Source organism: Mustelus asterias, chromosome 9 (assembly GCF_964213995.1).
Source record: "Mustelus asterias chromosome 9, sMusAst1.hap1.1, whole genome shotgun sequence".
Taxonomy (NCBI): Eukaryota; Metazoa; Chordata; class Chondrichthyes; order Carcharhiniformes; family Triakidae; genus Mustelus; species Mustelus asterias.
This window is the reverse complement of record NC_135809.1, coordinates 39,973,374-39,998,450: the sequence shown is the minus strand read 5'-3', so window position 1 is coordinate 39,998,450 and position 25,077 is coordinate 39,973,374. Positions and strand designations below refer to the sequence as shown.

At 46.7% G+C, this 25,077-nt stretch overlaps 1 protein-coding gene across 1 annotated transcript in view; it reads left to right on the top strand.

Annotated features, from left to right (window-relative positions):
• LOC144498638 (voltage-dependent L-type calcium channel subunit alpha-1C-like) overlaps window positions 1-25,077 on the top strand; it is a 1,025,631-nt gene that overhangs the window by 676,574 nt on the left and 323,980 nt on the right. The window contains exons 18-20 of the mRNA XM_078220060.1: window positions 3,244-3,313; window positions 5,005-5,137; window positions 15,353-15,482. Coding sequence (XP_078076186.1) covers window positions 3,244-3,313; window positions 5,005-5,137; window positions 15,353-15,482 — 333 coding nt within the window. The remainder of the gene's footprint in view (window positions 1-3,243; window positions 3,314-5,004; window positions 5,138-15,352; window positions 15,483-25,077) is intronic.

Genomic DNA, 25,077 nt, shown 5'->3' with positions numbered 1-25,077 from the left:
TTCCAGCCAATTAACTGTCCTCCTCCATGAAAATCATGACCCTTTACTGCTTCCCCTTAAGGACAAGGTGACCTGGAAACAGGTCTGATGTCCGTTTCCCAGCGCTGGGAGGAAAACCAAAGAGCTTCAACATTCAATTTCTTGTAATTTATGTCAGCAATGCAACATGTTCAAAGTTGTTACATGGAGTCAACTACTAATGGGAAAGGGATAGACTATGATAATCCAATTCATAAGGTCAATTGAGTGACATTAATTTTGTAACCAAGTAGTTACAAATTGTGTTTCCATGTACATACAATTCCAACCATAATGAGAATGCAAAATACTATAACAAAGAACAGGACAACACAAGAAAAGGCCCTTTGGCCCACCAAGCTTGCGCTGACACATGATGCCTTTCTAAACTAAAGACCTTTTGCCTCTACGTGCTCTGTATCCCTCTATTCCCTGCTTAGTCATGTATCTGTCGCTTAAATGTTGCTATTATATCTGCTTCTATCACCACCTCTGGCAGCGCATTCCAGGCATTTACCACCCTCTGTGTGAAAAACTTGCCTCTCAAATCTTTAAACTTTCCCCCCTTTACCTTAAACATATGTCCCCTAGTAATTGACATTGCAACCCTGGGAAAAAGACTCCGGGCCTGATTTTACCAAAACTTTGCGCCCGTTTTCGGGCGCGAAATCGCAGTAAAGTTGGGCGTCGGGCCTTTAACGCAATCTGCACCCGAATCTGAGCAGATCGCGCCTTTACCGACACCAGATTCAGGCGCGGGTCCAGCGCGCGCCCGAATCGGGCGGCCCGACGATTTAAATGCATTTGCATGCATTTAAATCGACTTAATGAACCGCGCGCCCAACTCTACCGCCAAATCCCACTTTACTGTCTTCTGGCCCAATCCGCGTCCGCGCTGTTACCGACCTGCAAAATAAAAGTCTGAAGTCGCCGCTGCAGCCTCCGAAGAGCGGGGTCAGAGACTGCAACGGCTCTCTGACCCAGGTCATCCTCTGGTCAGGGCGGGAGGGGAGTGGGAGGAGGAGAGGGGGTGTGACATCTCATTCCCTGGGGGGGGGGGTGGGGGTGGGAGGAGGGGTGGTGTGACGTCTCATCCCCTGGGGGCGGGGGGAGAGGGGGTGTGACATCTCATCCTCTGGTCGGGGGGGGGGTCGGCTGCCAGTCTGCGGCCGATCCCTCCTGGCACCATCACTGGTACACTACCAGCCACAGATTACTCTTCCCTTCAGGGGCAAGAGAGCGGGAGAGATGGCTGTGGCTGGTAGTGTACCAGTGATGGTGTATCCCTTTACACTGTGGAATCGGCCACTGTGGAATCGGCCGGTTCTGCTTCATCTTCTTAGCGAGGAATCGCTGCATCCTGAAGGTTTCGTGGGATGGCCACACGTCCACTCCGGCAGAGGCATCGGCTGCAGATTGGCAGATGACCCCCCCCCATCCCCGACCAGAGGATGAGACACCACACCCCCTCCCCTCCCACCCTCCCTTCCCCCCCCACCCCCCCTCCCCCCCTGACCAGAGGATGATCGTCAGAGAGCCGCTCTCTCTGCGTTCTGCTTTTTTTGTCGCGCCCAGGTGCTCTGTCGGATTTTTTTCGAACTGCGCCTGTACAGTTCAGAGCTCTGATTGGTCCGCCAGTGCTAAGCCCCGCACAGAGCGCGAATCGGGCCGGAGCCAGCAAAATGCATATGGGCGCGCTGGAAAGAGGATTCCAGGCGTGGATCTATTTGACGCCCAGATCCGGCACTTAGACTCAAAATGGTAAAATTCCCCCCTCCGTCTATCCATTTTACCCATGCATCCTATAATTTTGTAAACTTCTGTCAGGTTACCCTCAGCCTCTGACATTTAAGTGAAAACAAACTAAGTTTGTCCAAACCCTCCTCATAGCTAATACCCTCCAAACCAAGCAACATTCTGGTAAACCTTTTCTGTACCCCCTCCAAAGCCTTGACATTCTTCTGATAATGTGGTGACCAGAACTGTATGCAATATTCCAAAAGTAGTCTAACTAAAGTTCTATATAGCTGCAACATGACTTGCCAATTTGTATACTCTATGCCCCAACCAATGAAGGCAAGCATGCCATAGGCCTTCTTGACCACCTTATTCAATTGTGTCGCCACTTTAAGGGAACAGCAGACCTGTATGCCTAGATCCTAGATACTATAAAGTGGAGTACAAGCCATCGTATATCATGTATACTTTGCATCCCTACTTCACAGTTTGTCGCAAATCTAAATTGACTCTCATCTAGGGGTTGCTCGCTGAGTTCCATGCACTGCAACTACAGGCCATGCAATATTCTTGTTCCTCGAACAATGTCCTTAATACTAAGGAGAGAGCCTCACTTGCACCTCAGAATTTTGGGCAGCTGTTGCAGCCAGCATAATCAAGGTACCCATGCACCCCGGACATTCTCTTCCACCTTCTTCTGTTGGAAAAAAGATACAAAAGTCTGAGATCATATACCAACCAAATCAGGAACAGCTTCTTCCCTGCTGCATTCAGACTTTTGAATGGACCTACCTTATATTAAGTTGATCTTTCTCCACACCCTAGCTATGACTGTAACACTATATTCTTGCACCCTCTCCTTTCCTTCGGTCCTCTGTACTCTATAAACGGTGTGGTCTGTCTGTATAGCATGCAAGAAACAATACTTTTCACTGTATGACAATAATAAATCAAATCAAATCACTAGCTTTCTCCCACAATAGTAATAAGTTATGAACAACAATGGCAATTTGAATTGATATGGCATCTTTAACATAGTAAACCATCCCAAAATGACCATATGGATGAAGAAAGCAAATAAGAAACCATGTTTAGCAAGCTTAGCGGCACGATCACAAATTAAATGACTGGCTTATTATTTTGAAAGTAACACCCAACAGCACAGAGTTTAGGATTGTTTTAAAAGACAGTAAAATTAAATTATGCATGTTTGTGTAATTGCTGATGGACCTTAGTTTTAGAAACAGGATAACAGGTGTCTGGATAAGAACACACCAATATCAGAAAAGTCAGGAGTGGGAAAAGGGCATTTCACCTATCATTCCTCATTCCAGGTATAAAATATTTATTTGATGCTCCACTGAGTTGTTCCCCACATCAGTTTTTTTTCAAATTATTGATTATCTGTAATATTTTTTAAAAGGTACAGAACACTGAATGGCATTTTATTTCCAAAATTCACCAATCACCCCTTTTCATGTGTTACAGATTGGGTTGGATGACTATCCGGTTGAGGAGAATGAGGAGAAGAATCCTTACCCTACCAGTGAATTCCCAGGTAACACTTGGGATTTTACAGAAAAACTTTGAATTCTCTCATCTTTTTACTTGCTGTTACTTAATTTTATTTTAAATCCAACAAATAAGGACCGTACTTCCCTACTCAATTTACATAATGGGCTGGATTTTCTAGCCGTGCTCGCTCCAAGGCTGGAACTTCCTCCCTGAGATCAACGGACCTTTGCATGATCTACCCCCACCTACTACAATTCTCGTGACAGGCGGGATGGTAAAATTCCGCCCAACATTTAATTGGACAGAAGAAGTAGGATGTACATAATGAGAGATAAGAATTAGAGTAGCTTTGTCAAATGTATTTTTTATTAAAAGAGTATTCTAACATTTGAATTTGCCTATTGCCTTGTTTTGTGAGGTCAGTTCTCTGCACTCCAGTGAGTATCAATTACCAGGGATCAGAAATCCAGAGAACGAAAAGAGAAGGACAGAGCAGGCAGACAATCTGTTTTTGGGTATCTGAAATTAATTACAAAAAATACCTCAGTGTCACAGTTGATTTGCCCTCTAAGGTACATTGTCTGTGGTGGAGGAGAGAAATCTGAAAGAGGGTGGTTCAAGAAGGAGGGGATGGCGAACCTTGCATACAGCTTAGGTTTGGTTTGACTTATCCAAGGATATGTGACCTTCCAATCAAGAATCGTTTGTGTAAAACATGGGGAATACAGGAGCCAAACAAAGTAAAATCTATCTTCACAAATCATTTTTTTAAAATTTACTGACGAGAGTGCTCAGAACATCAATTATTGTTTCAGGTCGTTGGTTATAATAGAATCTATGCAATGCATCAAAATAATTGTTAATTCTTTATGTATTTTTTGTCATTTGACAGAGGAAGTATTTTATAGACCAGGCAGAAAGGTAGTTCAGTTCATCTTTTTTTTGTAACCTTGAGCTAGACTTATTGATATTGCCATTCCTTAAAAATGAATGGTTTTCCAAAAAAGTCCTAACATATACTACCTTGATCTGCAAATATTGGTTTTCTAAAAAAATGTCATGGTCAATGCAATGATCCTATTGAAATCTCAGAATGCATACATCAAATAAAATCTTTAAAAATTTTAAGAAACATCATGCAAGGAATTACTAGGCCTAAATTATTTGGAAGGTATTGTAGAAATATTCTAGATGTGAATGTAGATAAAAAGTAGGATAACGCGTAGACTTAAACGTAGAGGATAATGTTATCTTATCCCCCACACATCAGAGGGTTGAATGGATTATGTGGAGGATATTGTACAAATGTGATTGAGCAATAACAAAGCAAGATATATTCTGGTTTTCATAATGATAAATTATAAAAATTAACACAATTTTAACCTACATACAAAGTTGAGTTCACTTGCTCAAGGAATTAAACTTACACTGCCAGGCAACTATAAAATGCTTTGATATATCCCATGAAACCCGGTCATACATTAAGTGTGTGGCAAGTTTGTGAATCCAGGTGTTACACTGGAACTGAAAAGCACCTTCCCTCTAAATTGTGAGTCTTGCTGAAACCACTAAAACCAAACCTATGATTTGGTTGCTCTTTAACATATTTTCTGCCAAATTTATGTCATTCAAGGCTAAATCAAAAACAACTTAGAGCTAAGACTAAAAAGCAATGATTGGGATACTGTGTCTGTTATAGAAACATAATAACTGGACATAAATTTCTGGCTTCAGGAGATGAAGATGATGATGAGCCGGAAATGCCTGTAGGACCACGTCCTCGACCTCTCTCTGAACTACATATAAAAGAGAAGGCTGTTCCCATGCCTGATGCCAGTGCATTCTTTGTCTTCAATACTACAAACAGGTATCAACATTTTACCTTTACAATGACATATATATCCTAAACTAGCAAAGCTTCGATATAATGCATCACATCAATATAGCATAATTATGTATTATGATTTCTTGTGTTGAACTGCTGATCTCAGCTGTAACATCTGTGGAAGCAATCAAAGGCCAGGTTATTTTATACATGTTGATGAAAACGGAACACATCACTTTGTAATGATTTCCTTCTTACCAGTCATTTGAGTGACAATGGCGGCAATCAGGGAACAGGTCAATTGCCCACTTTCCTCAGGGAAGGTTTCAAAGCCTACTTGGAGCTCTGGCCCCCACTTTTCCATCAAGAAGCCACCTCCATGTAGATAGCCAAGTTCCTAATGCCTAGGGAGGACCAGCATGTCAACTGGAAAATTCCAGTCAGCTGATTACAGATGGCTAACCATTCCAACCCATCCCACATCCAAAAAGATAGCTTGGGGGCAGATGGTGCCAGGAAACCGGCATGCTGGTCCATGGCGTGAATTATCACACCCATTGTACCCATCCCAAAATTAGGAAAACATCCTGCCACTACTCTCCTGAATGTCTGGAAATAAAACTTCATATATTCCTTAAGAAGGGTTCCTGAAGGAGTTACAAGAATGAAAGATGGATTAGAAACTGTTAAAATAAAATATAAACACTTTTCATACTTGTCTGAGGCAATTAAACTTCTTAAACTGCAGGACGCTGGTGGTATTGAATATCAGGACCACTTGCTTCCACAATCCATCTTCTACTTCACTGATCCCAGCATGTTATTCAAAAGGTTGGGGGCACACTCTTTGCCCTCACTTCTTGCTTCATTTCAGTTTCTTCTTGAAGCCGCTGCTGCAGCCAGAATGCACCTCACCTTAAAGATGTGCAAATTGGCTTTAAGTGGTGCAGGCTAGTTTTAAAGTGCCAGCCTTGCATGAGGGTGGCACGGTGACACAGTGGTTAGCATGCTGTCTCACAGCGCCAGGCACCCGGGTTCAATTCCCGGCTTGGGTCACTGTCTGTGTGGAGTTTGCATATTCTCCCCGTGTCTGCATGGGTTTCCTCCGGGTGCTCCGATTTCCTCCCACAGTCCAAAGATGTGCGGGTTAGGTGGATTGGCCATGCTAAAATTGCCCCTTAGTGTCAGGGGGCCTAGCTAAGATAAATGCAAGGAGTTATGGGGATAGGGCCTGGGTGGAATTGTGGTCAGTGCAGATTCAATGGGCCAAATGACCTCCTTCTGCACTATAGGATTCTATGATCTATGATCACTATGATCTATGAACTTGGGCTCCCTGCTGAAGTATGCAGTCACTCAGCAGCATGTTCAGCGGTCAATCTTAGAAATGAGCAGGCAGCATGAAGTTTGAGCATTATCCACATCACATTGATCGGGCATAGAGTAATTATGCATTGCAATCCCTGTGCCTGATTTTTAAAAAAATATAAGAAAAAAGTGTCTTAATAGATCATTCAGCACATAAAGCCTACTCTGTCATTTCATGCAGTCATGGCTGATCTACCTCAACTGAATCTTCCACCTCGTCCCATCTCCCTTAATTATCTTAGTTTCCAAAAATCTATCAGTCTTTGTCTTGCATATACTCAACAACTGAGTAAACACAGCCCTCTGTGGTAGAGAAGTCCAAAGGTCCCAAAACATTGAAAGAAGAAATTTCTCCTCATCTCACTCATAAATGGCCAATCCCTTATTCAGATACTGTACCTCACTAGCTAAGGGAAGCATTCTCCCAGTTTTTACCATAACAAGCCCTGTAGGAATTTTATGTTTTACTTCGATTACCTCTCATTCTTCAAAATTCAAGCAAATATAGGTCTAGTCCACTCAGTCTCGCCTCATAAAATAATTCCCTCATTCCAGGAACAGTGTAGTGGCACCTTGTTGCACTCTCTTTAAAGCAAGTATATCTTTCTTTCAGTAAGGGGATGAAATTTGTACATAGTATTTCAGGTGTGGTCTCACCAAAGCCCTGTATAATTGCAGCAAGACTTCTTCACTCTTATACTCCAATCCCTTTGTAATAAAAGCAAAAATAGCATTTACTCTCCTGATTGTTTGCTGTACCTCGAGATTAACTTCCTATGATTCATATATAAGGACAACCAGGTCTCTGAATATTAACATCTCACAGCAGAAAAAATGTTCTGTTTTTGTAATTTTCCTTCCAAAGTGCATGATTTCACACTTTCACACATTATATTCCACCTGACATGTTCTTGCCCACTCACTTAATCTATTTCCTTTTACGGCCTATTTTCTGTCTTCCTTATGGCTTACTTTCCCTCCAGCTTTATATCAGAAGCCAATTTGTATACAATACACTTGGCTTCCTTCGTTAAGTCATTCATGCAGAATGTAAGTAGCTGAAGCACAAGAACCTGCCAACCTAAAAAGAACCTATTTATTTCAACTCTCTCTTCCCTGTCCATTGTCCAATTCTCAATCTCTGCTAATATTTTACCTCATAATCCCGTGGACCCTGTATTTGTGCAATAATTTCCAGAGTGGCACCTTATTGGATATTTTTTGAAAATCCTAATGCACTAGAACATAGAACATAGAACAGTACAGCACAGAACAGGCCCTTCGGCCCACGACATTGTGCCGAGCTTTATCTGAAACCAAGATCAAGCTATCCCACTCCCTATCATCCTGGTGTGCTCCATGTGCCTATCCAATAACCGCTTAAATGTTCCTAAAGTGTCTGACTCCACTATCACTGCAGGCAGTCCATTCCACACCCCAACCACTCTCTGCGTAAAGAGCCTACCTCTGATATCCTTCCTATATCTCCCACCATGAACCCTATAGTTATGCCCCCTTGTAATAGCTCCATCCACCTGAGGAAATAGTCTTTGAACGTTCACTCTATCTATCCCCTTCATCATTTTATAAACCTCTATTAACTCTCCCCTCAGCCTCCTCCGCTCCAGAGAGAACAGCCCTAGCTCCCTCAACCTTTCCTCATAAGACCTACCCTCCAAACCAGGCAGCATCCTGGTAAATCTCCTCTGCACTCTTTCCAGCGCTTCCACATCCTTCTTATAGTGAGGTGACCAGAACTGCACACAATATTCCAAATGTGGTCTCACCAAGGTCCTGTACAGTTGCAGCATAACCCCACGGCTCTTAAACTCCAACCCCCTGTTAATAAAAGCTAACACACTATAGGCCTTTTTCACACCTCTATCCACTTGAGTGGCAACCTTTAGAGATCTGTGGATATGGACCCCAAGATCTCTCTGTTCCTCCACAGTCTTCAGAACTCTACCTTTGATCCTGTAATCCACATTTAAATTAGTCCTACCAAAATGAATCACCTCACATTTATCAGGGTTAAACTCCATTTGCCATTTTTCAGCCCAGCTTTGCATCCCATCTATGTCTCTTTGCAGCCTGCAACAGCCCTCCACCTCATCCACTACTCCACCAATCTTGATGTCATCAGCAAATTTACTGATCCACCCTTCAGCCCCCTCCTCTAAGTCATTAATAAAAATCACAAAGAGCAGAGGACCAAGCACTGATCCCTGTGGCACTCCGCTAGCAACCTGCCTCCAGTCCGAAAATTTTCCATCCACCACCACCCTCTATCTTCGATCAGATAGCCAGTTACCTATCCAATCGGCCAACTTTCCCTCTATCCCACACCTCCTTACTTTCATCATAAGCCGACCATGGGGGACCTTATCAAACGCCTTACTAAAATCCATGTATATGACATCAACTGCCCTACCTTCATCAACACACTTAGTTACCTCCTCAAAAAATTCTATCAAATTTGTGAGGCACGACTTGCCCTTCATGAATCCGTGCTGACTATCCCGGATTAATCCGCATCTTTCTAAATGGTCGTAAATCCCATCCCTAAGGACCTTTTCCATCAATTTACCAACCACCGAAGTAAGACTAACCGGCCTATAATTACCAGGGTCATTTCTATTCCCTTTCTTAAACAGAGGAACCACATTCGCCACTCTCCAGTCCTCTGGCACCACCCCCACGGACAGTGAGGACGCAAAGATCAAAGCCAAAGGCTCTGCAATCTCATCCCTTGCCTCCCAAAGAATCCTAGGATATATTTCATCAGGCCCAGGGAACTCATCAACCTACATTTATTAGTTCCCCCCTTACCACACTGTTAGTTTGCTAGCTACATCTTTGATAAAGTTATTTGGTCGGGGGGGGGCGCAGAGTGGATTCTCCCAACTTGGGACTAAGTGCGAACACCAGCAGGAAGCCTGAAGAGTTTTCCACTGGTGTTAGCAGCATCTATGAGCCGGGAGAATCCCATCTAATTTATGCTAATTTATACAAAGTGTGAAAACTGCTGGTCAGCCCCGCTGTTCCAAGACTGGGCCGCAATTTTTAAAGGGCGACCCAATCCCCATGCTCATTTACTGAACCCTCTCCTACAAACAATGAAATAGTGCCCCCCACCCCCCCCTCACTGATTACCAACCCCTCCCCAAAGAGGGACATCTTCCCCCCCGACCCACAAATAACGGATGACCCCTCCCCCATACCACACAGGCATTAGGGTGACTCGCCCCCCCCCCCCCACTTAGCTCCGTTCCCCCTCAGACCCCCCAACTCGTCCCCTCCTTCCTCCTTAGATACCCCACTCAGCCCTCCACCCCCCTCAGACCCCCTGTTATATCCTGTCATACTGAGTCTTCTCCACAGTCAATAATTACTCCACAGTCAGGTGTCAGGGAACACAGCTCTTTATTATGTCTATTCACTCCACATTCCCAACATTAACTCCCCACTCTGGGCAGATTCCATCAGCTCACCCCACATGTGAGGTCACATGACCCACCCCAACAAACCTAACACCCCTCACTCAGCTCCTCTCCCCCTCAAACTTCCCACTCAGTACTCCTTCCCCCTTAACCCCCCCCACCCCACCCCATCCCCCCCACTCAACCCCCTTCCCCCTCAGACTCCCACTCAGCCTCCTTTCAGGCCAAGCACCTTGGCAGTGCAAAAAGTGTACTACTCCTGGCACTGATACCCTAGCCTGGTGTCTTGGGCCCCAAGAGAGCTCGAGAAGGTAGGTCCAGTAGCTATTTGCCCCTCTGCTCCTGCCAGGCTGCAGAGGAAGGGTCCCCCAAGGGTCCTGGGAGTTGGGTGGGCTCAGTGTGGGGAAATGGAGTTTACCTCGCCACTCTCTGCCAGGATGGGAGGTGACATGGATGTACTATCTCTTCTAGCCCTGGCATACCTAAAGATCTCCCCTGGCATGGTGATCTCAAGCTGCCCTGTGATCAATTTCTGCATTTCTGCCTGCCAGTTGTGCACATTCTAAAGTGGCCAGCTCACTTTAATCTCCATGCCCCTGGTCATCTGGCAGGATTTTAAATCATTGCAGCACTCCATTCTGCAGCAGAGATTTTCCTTTTCCCCTGTTAGAAGCTACAGGTAAGATCAGATTGCATTGAAATTCTCTGACAGAGAGATGTCAGTTTCACCTGGGGTGGGTGGTGAAGGGGGTGAATTCCAGTCTGCCAGCTGTGCACTCAGCCCCAGTGTAGGCACACGGCTTTGAAATGCAGTTGCTATTGCTTCCCAGCAAGCAGAAATCATTTATACTCTCTCCATTGCACTTGATCCTTTCATCTGTAATAAGTTTAACTGCAGTGCTTTGTAAAATATCCAGCTGTCAGATCAAGGGCTTTCCATCAGCCTCCAGCCATCTGTGTGTATGGCTGCTGGACCTCAAGTACCTGATTGTTCCTGATCGCAATGTAAATAGAGTCTAATCCTGATTGACATCCTCTTCTGCAAACCACTTTGTTGAGGCACTGCAGGTGAACGTGTTACAGATCAAAGGATTCAACTGCAATGGAGAGGGTATAAATGGAGAGGGGCAAATAGCTAGTGGACCTACCTCCTCAAGCCCCCTCAAGGCCCAAGGTGCTAGGCCAGGGTGTCAGTGCCAGAGTGTCGTATGAGGGGGCACTGCACTGTTGGCACTGCCAATGTGCTTGGCCTGAAAGGAGGCTCAGTGGGGGGCCTGGAGTGGAACAAATCCCGAGTGGAGGGTCTGAGGGGGGAAGGAAGCTGAGTGGGAGTCTGAGAGGGAAGGGGGCCTGAATATGGGGGGCTGAGGGGGCAAAGGAGGCTGATTGGAGATTGGGTCGGATAAATCACATGCCTGCCAAATGTTGGGGGAGGGGAGGATGGCTCTCATTGCTCAGGGGTTTTGTGATGTTTCCTCAACCTTTGGGTATTTACCACTCTGCTGCTGCAAGGCTGCAAGGCTGTGGAGGAAGGGTCCCTCAAGGGTCTTAGGAGTTGGATGGGCTCGGGATGGGGGCAAGGGTTTGGCCTCGCCACTCTCAGCCAGGGTGGGAGTGCCCTTGCTGCACTGCTCCTTCTAACCCTGGCAGACCTGAAGATCACTCCTGGCATGGTGATTTCACAGTAAGAAAACAGCAGGTTAAAGTCCAACAGGTTTATTTGGTACCAAACGGCACTAGCTTTCGGAGCGCTGCTCCTTCGTCAGGTGGAGTGGGAGATCTGCTCACAAACAGAGAATACAGAGACACAAACTCAATTTACAGAATAATAATGGGATGCGAGTCTTTACAGCTAATCAAATCTTAAAGGTACAGACAACGTGAGTGGAGAGAGCATTAAGCACAGGTTAAAGAGATGTGTATTGTCTCAGACAGGACAGCTAGTGAGATTTTGCAAGTCCAGGCAAGTTGTGGGGGTTACAAATAGTATGACATGAACCCAAGATCCCGGTTGAGGCTGTCCTCGTGCACGGAGCTTGGCTATCAGTTTCTGCTCAGCGATTCTGCGTTGTCGTGTGTCGTGAAGGCCGCTTTGGAGAACGCTTACCCGAAGATCAGACGCCGAATGCCCGTGACCGCTGAAGTGCTCCCCAACAGGAAGAGAACAGTCTTGCTTGGTGATTGTCGAGCGGTATTCATTCATCCTTTCCTGCAGCGTATCAGGTAGACAATGTTGGCCAAGTTGCAAGAGTGTGTACCGTGTACCTGGTGGATGGTGTTCTCACGTGAGATGATGGCATCCGTGTCAATGATCCGGCACGTCTTGCAGAGGTTGCTGTGGCAATGGATGTCTTGGCACTTTACACCAGCATCCCCCACGATGATGGCATTGCTGCAACTGCCTCAGTACTCAACATCGACAACTGCCAATTTCCAGATGCAATTTTATAACTCATCTGCTTCATCCTGGACCACAATGTCTTCATCTTCAACAACCAGTTCTTCATCCAGACACACGGAACAGCCATGGGGACAAAATTCGCACCTCAATATGCCAACATCTTCATGCACAGGTTCGAACAAGAATTCTTCACCGCACAGGACCTTCAACCGATGCTATACACTAGACACATCAATGACATTTTCTTCCTTTGGACTCATGGTGAAGAATCACTGAAACAACTATATGATGACATCAACAAGTTCCATCCCACCATCAGACTCACCATGGACGACTTTCCGGAATCGGTTGCATTCTTGGACACACGCATCTCCATTAAGGACGGTCACCTCAGCACCTCACTGTACTGCAAACCCACGGATAACCTCACGATGCTCCACTTCTCCAGCTTCCACCCTAAACACGTTAAAGAAGCCATCCCCTACAGACAAGCCCTCCGTATACACAGGATCTGCTCAGATGAGGAGTATTGCAACAGACACCTCCAGACGCTGAAAGATGCCCTCATAAGAACAGGATATGGCGCTCGACTCATCGATTGACAGTTCCGACGCGCTACAGCGAAAAACCGCACCGACCTCCTCAAAAGACAAACACGGGACACGGTGGACAGAGTACCCTTCGTCGTCCAGTAGTTCCCCAGAGCGGAGAAGCTACGACATCTCCTCCGGAGCCTTCAACATGTCATTGATGAAGACGAACATCTTGCCAAGGCCACCCCCACACCCTCACTTTTTGCCTTCAAACAACCGCACAACCTCAAACAGACCATTGTCCGCAGCAAACTACCCAGCCTTCAGGAGAACAGTGACCACCACACCACACAACCCTGCCACAGCAACCTCTGCAAGACGTGCTGGATCATCGACACGGATGCCATCATCTCACATGAGAACACCATCCACCAGGTACACGGTACATACTCTTGCAACTTGGCTGTGCCTTTAAGATTTGATTAGCTGTAAAGACTCGCATCCCATTATTATTCTGTAAATTGAGTTTGTGTCTCTGTATTCCCTGTTTGTGAGCAGATTTCCCACTCCACCTGACGAAGGAACAGCACGCTCCAAAGGCTAGTGGCGTTTGCTACCAAATAAACCTGTTGGACTTTAACCTGGTGTTGTTAGACTTCTTACTGTGTTTACCCCAGTCCAACGCCAGCATCTCCACATCATGGTGATTTCCGGCAGCCCTGTGATCAATTTCTGCAATTGTAGTTTTTATGGCTTCCCAGAAAGCAGAAATCGTTTATACCCTCTCCATTGCAGTTGAATCCTTTGATCTGTAACAAGTTCACCAGCAGTGCCTCAACAAAATAGTTTGCAGAATAGGATGTGAAACCATAGACAAACCACAGGCTTGCCAGTTCCTCACTTGTGAGGACCTGTACCAAAGCCCGCCTGGTACAGATCCCGCTGCGGTGGTGGATGAATAGAGAGAGCCTCTTGATTAAGGCTGCAAGCCCACTAATGACATTAAAATGGCTGTATTCGCATATTAGCAGGCTTCCCTCCCGCTCCGGCCAGGACCCTCATCGGCGCTAGCAACGTGACTTGGGAGGGTCGTGCTGGGTTTGGCCCCCGATGCAAAACCAGCTTTCCCAATGATTTCACGTTTCTCCAGGCCATCACAAATCGTGATCGAGACTAACGGCCCGGAAAATCTCCCCATTATTAAACACAATTTTTTGCTTGAAGAATCATAGGGCAGAATTTAATGCACTCATTTGTGAAAGGCCTTTTTGCTCTGCTACTAGTTGAGGTCCTTATGTGGCAATTAATATACACTTAAAGGCTTCATTTTGCCACCACTGGTATTATCCCTTAAATCCTTTAGGATTAGATTAAGCCCAAGATGGGGTGCAATGCTTCATCTTGTCATCTTGGATCTTGTTTGTCCTTTTTATGAGGACCATGAATTGGATTCAATTGGATTTTGCATTTGGTATTTGGAGCAAACAAGAAATGAATTTGATTTTGCCCAGACCAGTCTGAGCATTGGCTTTGTAACTTCAAGGATGGAGTAAAACGTTTTTTAAAAATCCAGCCTAAAGAATTGTTATGATATATAGAGGAGGCTATTTGGCCTATCAAGCCCATGGCAGCTCTTCGCAAGAGCAATTTAGCTCGACCCATTCCCATGCCCTTTCTATTTAGTTTTGCAATGTTTTTCCTTAATAAATCCAGAGTCTTCTAAGTACTCTTTCCAAAGCTATTGAATTTATCTCCTTAATTTTTAATCACAAACATGTAATTTTCACTCGCCAGAAACATTAATTGAACATGATCCAAAGGAAACAAATACTAAAAAGAGATCACTGTACTAAAGAGTTTTAGCTATAGACAAGGATTTGTCAGTATCAGATACACATGGATAACTAAATAAAAGTTGATGGAAGCTGAGAAATGAAGGAATAAACACACTGCCAGAATTTGTAAATTAGGAAATAACTCACTTATGGTTTGTTGGCAGGTTTAATATTCAATTCCTTTATTCAGCATAACAAACTGCTTTAGATCAACAAAACTGAAAGCCCAGATAAATTTATTTCAGAAATATAACATGAAGAATAAGATACACAATTTCAAAATGCACATAATTTTCAATGATTGATATTATTCTCATGCCTAAGGTGTCTCCTGTTGCTTGTAGAATGAATTTTAATGGGATGGATTCCCATTTTCAGCAATGTTTGTATTTAAGCTTCATTAACTGGGCAAACGTTTTCTATTTTGGGCAGTGTGGTAAAGCAGAAAAAAGAGTGATGATCTCGAAAAGCAGTCCATTACACTAATGATAAGTCTTCAGGCAACTTAAGTCAGGATTTGATGCATTGTTTTTTGGATAATGAATTATATATATACATATGTAATATATATATATTATATATATGTTGGGGTAGGAGCCAATAAAATGGAAATAATGATTAACACAACTGTTTACTTCTAATTTATTATTATGATTATCTCATATAAACCTACTTTATAGATTCCGGGTGCTGTGCCACAGGATCGTTAATGACAACATTTTTACAAATCTCATCTTGTTCTTCATCCTCATGAGCAGTATTTCTTTGGCAGCAGAAGATCCTGTCCACCAGGACACAAAAAGAAATCAAGTAAGTATAAAACACAAAGCATTGAGACGAATATTATGTCTGTTGCATTTAAACAATTAAAGTGGGATTTATATTCTCATAGTAATTACAGTTTTCCAAATAGTGGTGGTGTGTGAACAAAGAACAAAGAACAATACAGCACAGGAACAGGCCCTTCGGCCCTCCAAGCCCACGCCGCTCCCTGGTCCAAACTAGACCATTTTTTTGTATCCCTCCATTCCCACTCCGTTCATGTGGCTATCTAGATAAGTCTTAAACGTTCCCAGCATGTCCGCCTCCACCACCTTGCCTGGCAGCGCATTCCAGGCCCCCACCACCCTCTATGTAAAATACGTCCTTCTGATATCCGTGTTAAACCTCCCCCCCGCACTCACCTTGAACCTATGTGTACTGACAATAAATATCAAAGTGGCTTCAAGAAAATCAAATAAAGTCAGAATTGACTTTAACTTCCCTGACTTTAACCTTCACTGAGAATGTCATCATGCATTAACTGAATGGAGTATCCTGCCTATTGATGTCAGTCATCATATCCATGCCCATATTTTCAGTCCCAGAGCAGGTGCACAGAGACGGGAGAATTCCCAGCCTTGTGAACTCAACCTTTAAAATTGGTTGCGTGGACATTACAGAGGCGATTCCCCCACCCCGCTGTGCTAAATTTCTAGTGCAGCGGGGTGGGAGAATCACATGGCCGGGCATGTGCGGGATTCACGCATCCGTTCCCACCGCGCGCATCTTCCAACACTGGAAATCTGGCGGGATGACAGGTAAGTAATCTAAATCTTTATTCAAATCGAATTTTAATGTGATTAGCAGGCCTACTAGTATTTTACTCTCGTGTGGTGACCCACTGTAACTGCGTGTTGTATGCCTGGATACACCCCTGCTGCACCTGACCCGAGACTCCTCCCTTTCCACCGGTCGAGGTATAAAGGTAACGGTTCCTCCCCTTTGCCTCAGTCTGGTCCAGGCTAGCTACAAGGGTGTGTTTCAGTTCTTAGCGATTAAAAGCCTGTTATAATTTCACACTCGCTATCATCTTCGTGAATTGACAGCGCGTCAATTTTAATCGCTAAGACAATCAAAATCATAGGATGGAACAGATCTTGAAGCCCGACAAATTAGACCTGGACCCTCAAGCTGTGGGAGCGTCCAACAGCTTCGACCACTGGCTGAGGTGCTTGAAGCCTTCCTCGAAGCCTCCGCTGTCGTCCAGTCCGAAGCGGACAAGCTGCACATGCTCCATGCCCGGGTAAGTGATGTGGTATATTCCATCATCCGCGACACTGAGACGTACAGGGACGCACTAGAGCTCCTAAAGAGCGAGTATCGTAAACAGACAAATGAAGTCTACGCCAGACACCTTCTGCTACCCGAAGGCAACGGCCGGGAGAATCAAATGCCCAATTTCTTCGTGAACTACGGGTACTCGGCAGGGCCTGTAATTGCAAGGCTCTATCCGCTGCGCAGTATACGGAGGATTTAATCCGCGATGCCTATGTTACGAGCATCGCGTCCAATTACATTCAGCAGCGACTACTGGAGCAGGGTGGGCTAGACCTAACGAAAACTGTGGCGCTCGCAGATTCCTTAGAGGTGGCCTCTCGTAACCTTGAGGCTTACTCACCCGACCACACAGTTGCATCGTGGGCACCGCGGCTGCTGCCACCCCAGTATCTAGGAGGGCCGCAGACTTACGCCACACCACGCCTCACCAACGACTCAACTGCTGCGGCTGTTGCAGGTCCGAAATGTTATTTTTGCGGCCTGGGGAAGCACCCCCGACAACGCTGCCCGGCAAGGGAGGTGTTCCGCTCTAGGTGCGGGAAGAAGGGCCACTATGCTAAAGTCTACAGGACAAAGTCGTCCTCAAAACCCAACAATGCCACGTGCGACCCGAGGGAGCCGCCATTTTGGACGCCATCAGCCGCATGTGAGTCAAGGGAGCTGCCATTTTGGACGCCATCGGCCGCGTGTGAGACGAGGGGGCCGCCATTTTGGACGCCATCGGCCGCATGTGAGACAAGGGGGCCGCCATTTTGGACCCCGCCAACTGCGGTCGACCACCCTCCAGGATCAACGGTGGCAGCTGTCCAGCTGGATCAATCCCGTCCACATCAACTCGCCAGGTCCATGATGGACATCAAGGTGAACGGCCACGTGGGAAATTGTTTGTCTGATTGCGGGAGTACGGAGAGTTTCATCCACCCTGATACGGTGAGCCGCTACCCCCTTTCCGTGCGGCCAGTTAAACAAACAATTTCCTTGGCCTCAAAGTCCCGCTCGGTGGATGTCCTCGGGTACTGTGTGGTGACCCTGTCGGTTCGGGGCATTGAGTACGAAAATTTCAAGCTCCTGATGCTGCCACACCTCTGCGCTCCTGTACTCCTGGGGCTCAATTTCCTGACCCATCTCAGGAGTGTCACGTTGCAGTACAACGGGCCTCATCCCCTGCTCTCCGTCTGCAACCCACAGTTCCTAGACTGCCCACCGCGCACCACTTGCAGCCTCTCGACCCTTCAAATCACCCCTCCTCCACTATTCGAACACCTCACCCCCGAGTGTAAGCCTATTGCCACCAAGAGCAGACGGTACAGTGCGGGGGACAGGACCTTCATCAGGTCCGAGGTCCAGCGGCTCCTGAAGGAGGGGATCATTGAGGCTAGTACTAGCCCCTGGAGAGCACAAGTGGTGGTGGTCAAAACTGGGGAGAAACACCGTATGGTCATCGATTACAGTCAGACCATTAATCGGTACATGCAGCTGGACGCGTATCCCCTTCCGCGTATATCTGACATGATCAATCAGATTGCGCAATACCGGGTGTTCTCCACCATTGACCTTAAATCGGCTTACCACCAGCTCCCCATCCGCCAGGAGGACCGCCAATACACTGCTTTCAAGGCGGATGGCCGCCTCTATCACTTCCTTAGGGTCCCCTTCGGCGTCACCAACGGAGTCTCGGTTTTCCAGCATGAGATGGACCGAACGGTGGACCAGAACGGGCTGCGGGCCACCTTCCCATACCTGGATAACGTCACCATCTGCGGCCATGATCAGCAGGACCACGACGCAAACCTCAATAAATTCCTCCACACGGCCGCTCTCCTTAACCTGACCTACAATAAGGAGAAGTGCATCTTCCGCACTCACCGCCTCGCCATCCTGGGATATGTAGTGGAAAACGGGGTCATCGGCCCCGATCCTGACCGCATGTGTCCCGTCCTGGAACTTCCCCTTCCCACCAGCCTCAAAGCACTGAGGAGATGCCTGGGCTTCTTCTCGTACTACACCCAGTGGGTCCCTTATTATGTGGATAAGGCCCGTCTGCTCATTAAGTCCACCTCTTTTCCCCTGTCGGGGGAGGCCCGCTTGGCCTTCAACCGCATCAAAGCGGACATCGCAAAGGCCATGATGCACGCTGTGGATGAGTCAATCCCCTTTCAGGTGGAGAGCAATGCGTCTGACTTCGCGCTGGCCCCCACCCTTAACCAGGCGGGCAGACCCGTGGTCTTCTTTTCACGAACCCTCCAAGGCTCGGAAATTCGACACTCCTCTATCGAGAAGGAGGCTCAGGCCATTGTCGAAGCGGTGCGACACTGGCGCCACTACTTAGCTGGCAAACGGTTCACTTTGCTCACTGACCAACGTTCTGCGGTTTTTATGTTCAACAACGCGCAGAGGGGCAAGATTAAGAACGATAAGATACTGAGGTGGAGGATTGAGCTCTCCACCTACAATTATGATATCTTATACCGGCCCGGGAAGCTCAATGAGCCTCCAGACGCTCTGTCTCGCAGAACATGTGCCAGCACACAAGTGAATCAACTACAGACTCTCCACGATGACCTCTGTCACCCGGGAGTCACCAGGCTCTACCATTTTATTAAGGCCCGTAACCTGCTCTATTCTGTTGAGGACGTCTGGTCTACAACCAGACACTGCCAGGTCTGCGCGGAGTGTAAGCCGCACTTCTTTCGGCCGGACAGGGCACACCTCATCAAAGCCACCCGTCCCTTTGAACGCCTCAGTATTGAATTCAAAGGGCCCCTCCCCTCTTCTGACCGCAACATCTATTTCCTCAACGTTATAGATGAGTACTCCCGATTCCCTTTCACCATTCCCTGCCCGGATATGACTTCAGCCACGGTTGTCAGGGCCCTGCACAGCGTCTTCACCCTGTTCGGTTTCCCTAGCTACGTCCATAGCGACCGGGGATCCTCCTTCATGAGTGATGAGCTGCGTCAGTACCTGCTCTCTAAAGGCATAGCCTCGAGTAGGACTACCAGCTGCAACCCCAGGGGAAACGGACATGTAGAGAGGGAGAATGCGACAGTCTGGAAGGCCGTTTTACTAGCGCTACGGTCTAAAGGTCTTCCAGTCATCCGCTGGCAAGAGGTCCTCCCTGATGCACTGCACTCAATTCGGTCACTCCTGTGTATGGCCCAGGAATGGTCGGGGGCGGCCGCGATTGGGCCGTGGAGGGTTTGGGGGGCAGCACTGCAGGGATCCCAGGTTGGCCAGCAATTGAGCTGGTCAGCAAATGGGAGGCTGACAGTGCGGGGCCACTGTGCATGTACAGAGGCCCGCTGCTTTCAGCCTCCTGGGTGGGAATAGACCCTGCCCCATGAAATCTAATGCTATTCATTCTGGTGGCCTGTGCATTGTACAGAGTGTGGGGGATTCTAGTCTGAACTCCCACTGAAAAAATGAGCATGAATTACTCCAGTTTTCCCATGAATTCAACACTTAGAATTTTTTGGGGAGAATTCCGCCCTACGTTTATGGATTGGGGAATGCGTTAGATTAGAAATTGGGGTGGACAACCTGGGAAGAACTGAGAAGGATGTTGAGTATGGAGGTAGGCTTGGGGCTCCGGCACTGTCCACAGCTTAACACTGAAGATTGAAACACTCCACCAGCCTTCACCCCCTAACCCCCCTCACACACTCCTCATGCCCCATTCATGCCAACTCATGCCACCTTATGCTCCCCATGCATCCCATATATTCCTTAATACTCTGCATGTCAATCTGTGCACCCTCCACTGATCGTCATAGCTCTTCATAGCTTCTATGCCAACTTATGTCCCTCCATTCACCCCCATGGCCCTTTATAGCCCCTATATCTATGTATGCTACTCCGCCCATCCATGGCCCTTTATAGCCCATAAGTGAACCTCTGCCTGTCTACCCATTCTGCATGATGCATTATAGCTCTATGCTAATTTAGTGCGAACTTGTGCCAAACTGTGTCATTACCCACCCGTCACTCTTTCCCCTTATACCTACAATGCTAGTATCCACCATAGACAGACGTCAGGTTCCATGCAGATTTGAGGTAAAATGAAGGTCGATAAAATGAAGTTCTAAGTGCCTATTGCAGACTTTACTATTTTAAAACAAACACCCCCATTCATAAAAAACTAATTTACTACTAAATTCCTTCAACTAAATAAATCATTATAACACCAATACATTTCATTCAATTGCACAATCCCTTATGACAACAAGCACTGGAATTCATGAACCCACATCAAAGAGTCTACACCACTTGTAGCTATCAATGAAACTGTGAAATAGCAAGTACATTACTATGATAATGGATGGTTGTGAAATTAGTCATGCAGCCCACCAATCCAGTAATGGAAACCCTCAGGCTTATGTCAACATGCGGAGTGAAAAAGCAAGCAATCGTTTTTTTAAATGTTCGAGACTTTGTTTCCAAAGATTTAAAGGGCAGTAGAGTCATAGAGGTTTACAGCATGGAAACAGGCCCTTCGGCCCAACTTGTCCATGCCGCCCTTTTTTTTTAAAACCCCGAAGCTAATCCCAATTGCCTGCATTTGGCCCATATCCCTCTATGCCCATCGTACCCATGTAACTATCTAAATACTTTTTAAAAGATAAAATTGTACCCGCCTCTACTACTACCTCTGGCAACTTGTTCCTGACACTCACCACCCTCTGTGTGAAAAAATTGCCCCTCTGGACACTTTTATATCTCTCCCCTTTCACCTTAAACCTATGCCCTCTAGTTTTAGACTCCCCTACCTTTGGGAAAAGATATTGACGATCTAGTTGATCTATGCCCCTCATTATTTTATAGACCTCTATAAGATCACCCTCAGCCTCCGACGCTCCAGAGAAAAAAGTCCCAGTCTATCCAGCCTCTCCTTATAACTCAATTCATCAAGTCCCGGTAGCATCCTAGTAAATCTTTTCTGCACTCTTTCTAGTTTAATAATATCCTTTCTATAATAGGGTGACCAGAATTGCATACAGTATTCCAAGTGTGGCCTTACCAATGTCTTGTATAACTTCAACAAGACGTCCCAACTCCTGTATTCAATGTTCTGACCGATGAAACCAAGCATGCCGAATGCCTTCTTCACCACTCTGTCCACCTGTGACTCCACTTTCAAGGATCTATGAACATGTACCCCCAGATCTCTTTGTTCTGTAATTCTCCACAATGCCCTCCCATTAACTGAGTAATCCTGCCCTAGTTCAATCTCCCAAAATGCATCACCTTGCATTTGTCTAAATTAAACTCCATCTGCCATTCGTCAGCCCACTGGCCCAGTTGATCAAGATCCCATTGCAATTGGAGATAACTTTCTTCACTGTCTACTATGCCACCAATCTTGGTGTCATCTGCAAACTTTCTAACCATGCCCCCTATATTCTCATCCAAATCATTAATATAAATGACAAATAACAGTGGGCCCCAGCACTGATCCCTGAGGCACACCGCTGGTCACAGGCCTCAAGTTTAAAAAACAACTCTCTACAACCACCCTCTGGCTTCTGTCAAGAAGCCAATTTTGTATCCATTTAGATGCCTCACCCTGGATCCCGTGAGATTTAACTTTATGCAACAACCTACCATGCGGTACGTTGTCAAAGGCCTTGCTAAAGTCCATGCAGACAACATCAACTGCACTGCCCTCATCTACCTCCTTGGTTACCCCTTCAAAAAACTCATTTAAATTTGTGAGACATGATTTGCCACTCACAAAGCCATGCTGACTGTCTCTGGTGTGCTGCATATGGTCTTGCTTGGCATCTGATCCTCACAGAAATATCAGAATGAATGCATGGTCCAAGAATCAATGACTGTATCCACAACGGAGAGGCAACATGAGCCCTACAATCCACAATCCTCCCATACGTTGGTCATGGCATTCAAGGTATCATACTTCCGGTCATGATTGGGAATCCATAATTGTTGTTATGCATAGTGCCGTCCTTACAACCATGGAGTGAAAACGCCAGTAGCTGAGGCAGCCTTGAAGAGGCAGAAACACTATTTCACACATAGATGCACACATGCCAGTCTGACAACCGCTTAGCAAGGCAGCTTTAAGTGGAAAGATATCCGTCAATGATTAGCATGTGACCATTTGAAGATGAAGCTACATCAAGATAGCACCAGCTCTCCAAATGGTAGCTTTCATGCATAATTAAAACAGAGGCTACATCTTGATACTGAGCCCGAAGCTGCCACTGGACATCACGACATATCTGTGACATAACAACAAGGATGTTATGTTCGCATTGTACTCACAGAGAGTACAGCACCCTTGTGTGATTATTGACAAACACTCATTACCCTGCATTCATTAGAATATTGTTTATGTCACCCATTGCCTTGGCATCTGTGAGAGACATGGCCCAGACAGTTTTGATACAACAGTCAATGATAACTTAGCTCCTTCAAAGATACTGATGAGCAATCAGGAGTTGTACCAGAAAATTGCCTTCATACCTTTATAATCCTCAACACTGCCCATCACCATAGGTCAGTCCTTGTTATGAGCCCTCTGTCGCTGATTGCACAGTCATGCAATGAATGCCATGTTGATTGATGTTCTATGACCTCACAGAGGGATTTCATGAAGCAATACTAAGCAGTCATTCAGGAGCAAACTAACAACTTCACGATGTAACTGGATGGCTTCACCAGGATGAGCCCCATGCCCTCCGCAATGATGGCTCTCTGCATTCCCATGGCCCAATTTCCGGGCCCCCAATCATGCCCAGCCCTATACCCCCCCTTGTGGCCCACCCCGATCTCCAGCCCCCCTGCTACTGATCTCCCCCCAACAGTTACCACATCCCCCCCCGCAATGCTGACCCCCGTCCAGGAGTGCTGACTCCCCCCCCCCCCCCACAGTGCTGACCCCCCCCCAGCAGGCTGACCACCCCCTAGCCTGCCCAAATCACTGGCCTCCCTACTTTCCCCATTAATCCCAACTGCAGAGTGGTTGCGAGACCCCCCGGCCCCCACCCCCATCAATCGCCTCTAGGCCATGCCCCCATCAGGCCACACCCTATCAGGCCCCACCCCTAGGCCTTGCTTCCACATGTTTCACCACCTTAGCATTGCCCCATGCCTGATGGGCAATGCCAAGGTGCCACCTGGGCATTTCCACTTTGCCCCTTGGGCAATGCCAGGGCACAGGCTGGCACTGCCAGTGTGCCAATGCCGAGGGGGCACCCCCTGCCTGACCCTTTGGGGGGCCCCGATTGTCCCCACTTCACTCCAGCGGGGTCGCGCAACTAGTTCCCCGTAAGCTGGGAGCTAGTGTAATCCCTGCTGGAATGAAATGCCCTGGTGGGGTGGGAGACACAAGAGGGCCTGGAAACTTCAGTGCCAGGCCCACTAATCAGATGCAAATGAAATTGAAATGACCATTAAATGGTTTGTGCGTCTCCCCGCCGAGTTCCGGCATGGAGCAGACGTCACCGGGAATCCGGCACTGGCAAACGCTCGCACAAACCCCACGAATCAGCCGCCGAGGGATTCTCCCTGATTGCTGTGCTAAAAAATTAGCGCAGCGGAATGGGGGAATCGTGGCCTAGATTTTGAGGCTAAGCCTACCTCTGCCAGCTGTGTACACATGTCTGTGAGATGGCCATCAGATAGTGACCCCAAGCCAACTGAACTAGGACCCACCAACGTGCGTATATTTGAACTGTTGGATGGTCAATGCAGGGAGAGATGTTCATCAAATAGATCTTCAGTTTCCTCACCTGGGGTGGTCTGGGAGTGAGGCAAAGCTGGAACTCTTTTTCTACCTTTTCATGCTCGTAGCTGAAATAGAGAAAATAGATAATTTGTGATTGATTAGGCAGGCACCTGCACAAGAGGACATTCACAGTCATTGTCTGCATGTTCTTGATGTACACTGGACAGATTCTCACAGGCTTGCTGTGGAGTCCAATCTCACTTTCCATTCAGGAACGATATTTATCCTCTCCGTTCAGCTCGACTGCTTGCAACTCATGGGAGGAGAGTATCCTCAGCTCTGGGATTCCCCCATCCGGTCTTCAATCTCTCCTGCCAATTATGGGCAAACTTGCCCTGGATAAAGACAGATGGATTGACTGTGAGCAATATATTGCTGTTCCTTCTCTGGTTCAAAATCCTGGAACAACCTACCTAACAGTACTATAGGGGGTACCTACAAAATAGGAACTGCTGTGATATAAAAAGGTGGCTTATCAACCCCCTTCTCAAGAGCAATTAGGGAAGGGCAGTAAATGCTGGTCCAGACAGTGATGTCCGCATCCCATTATTTAATTTT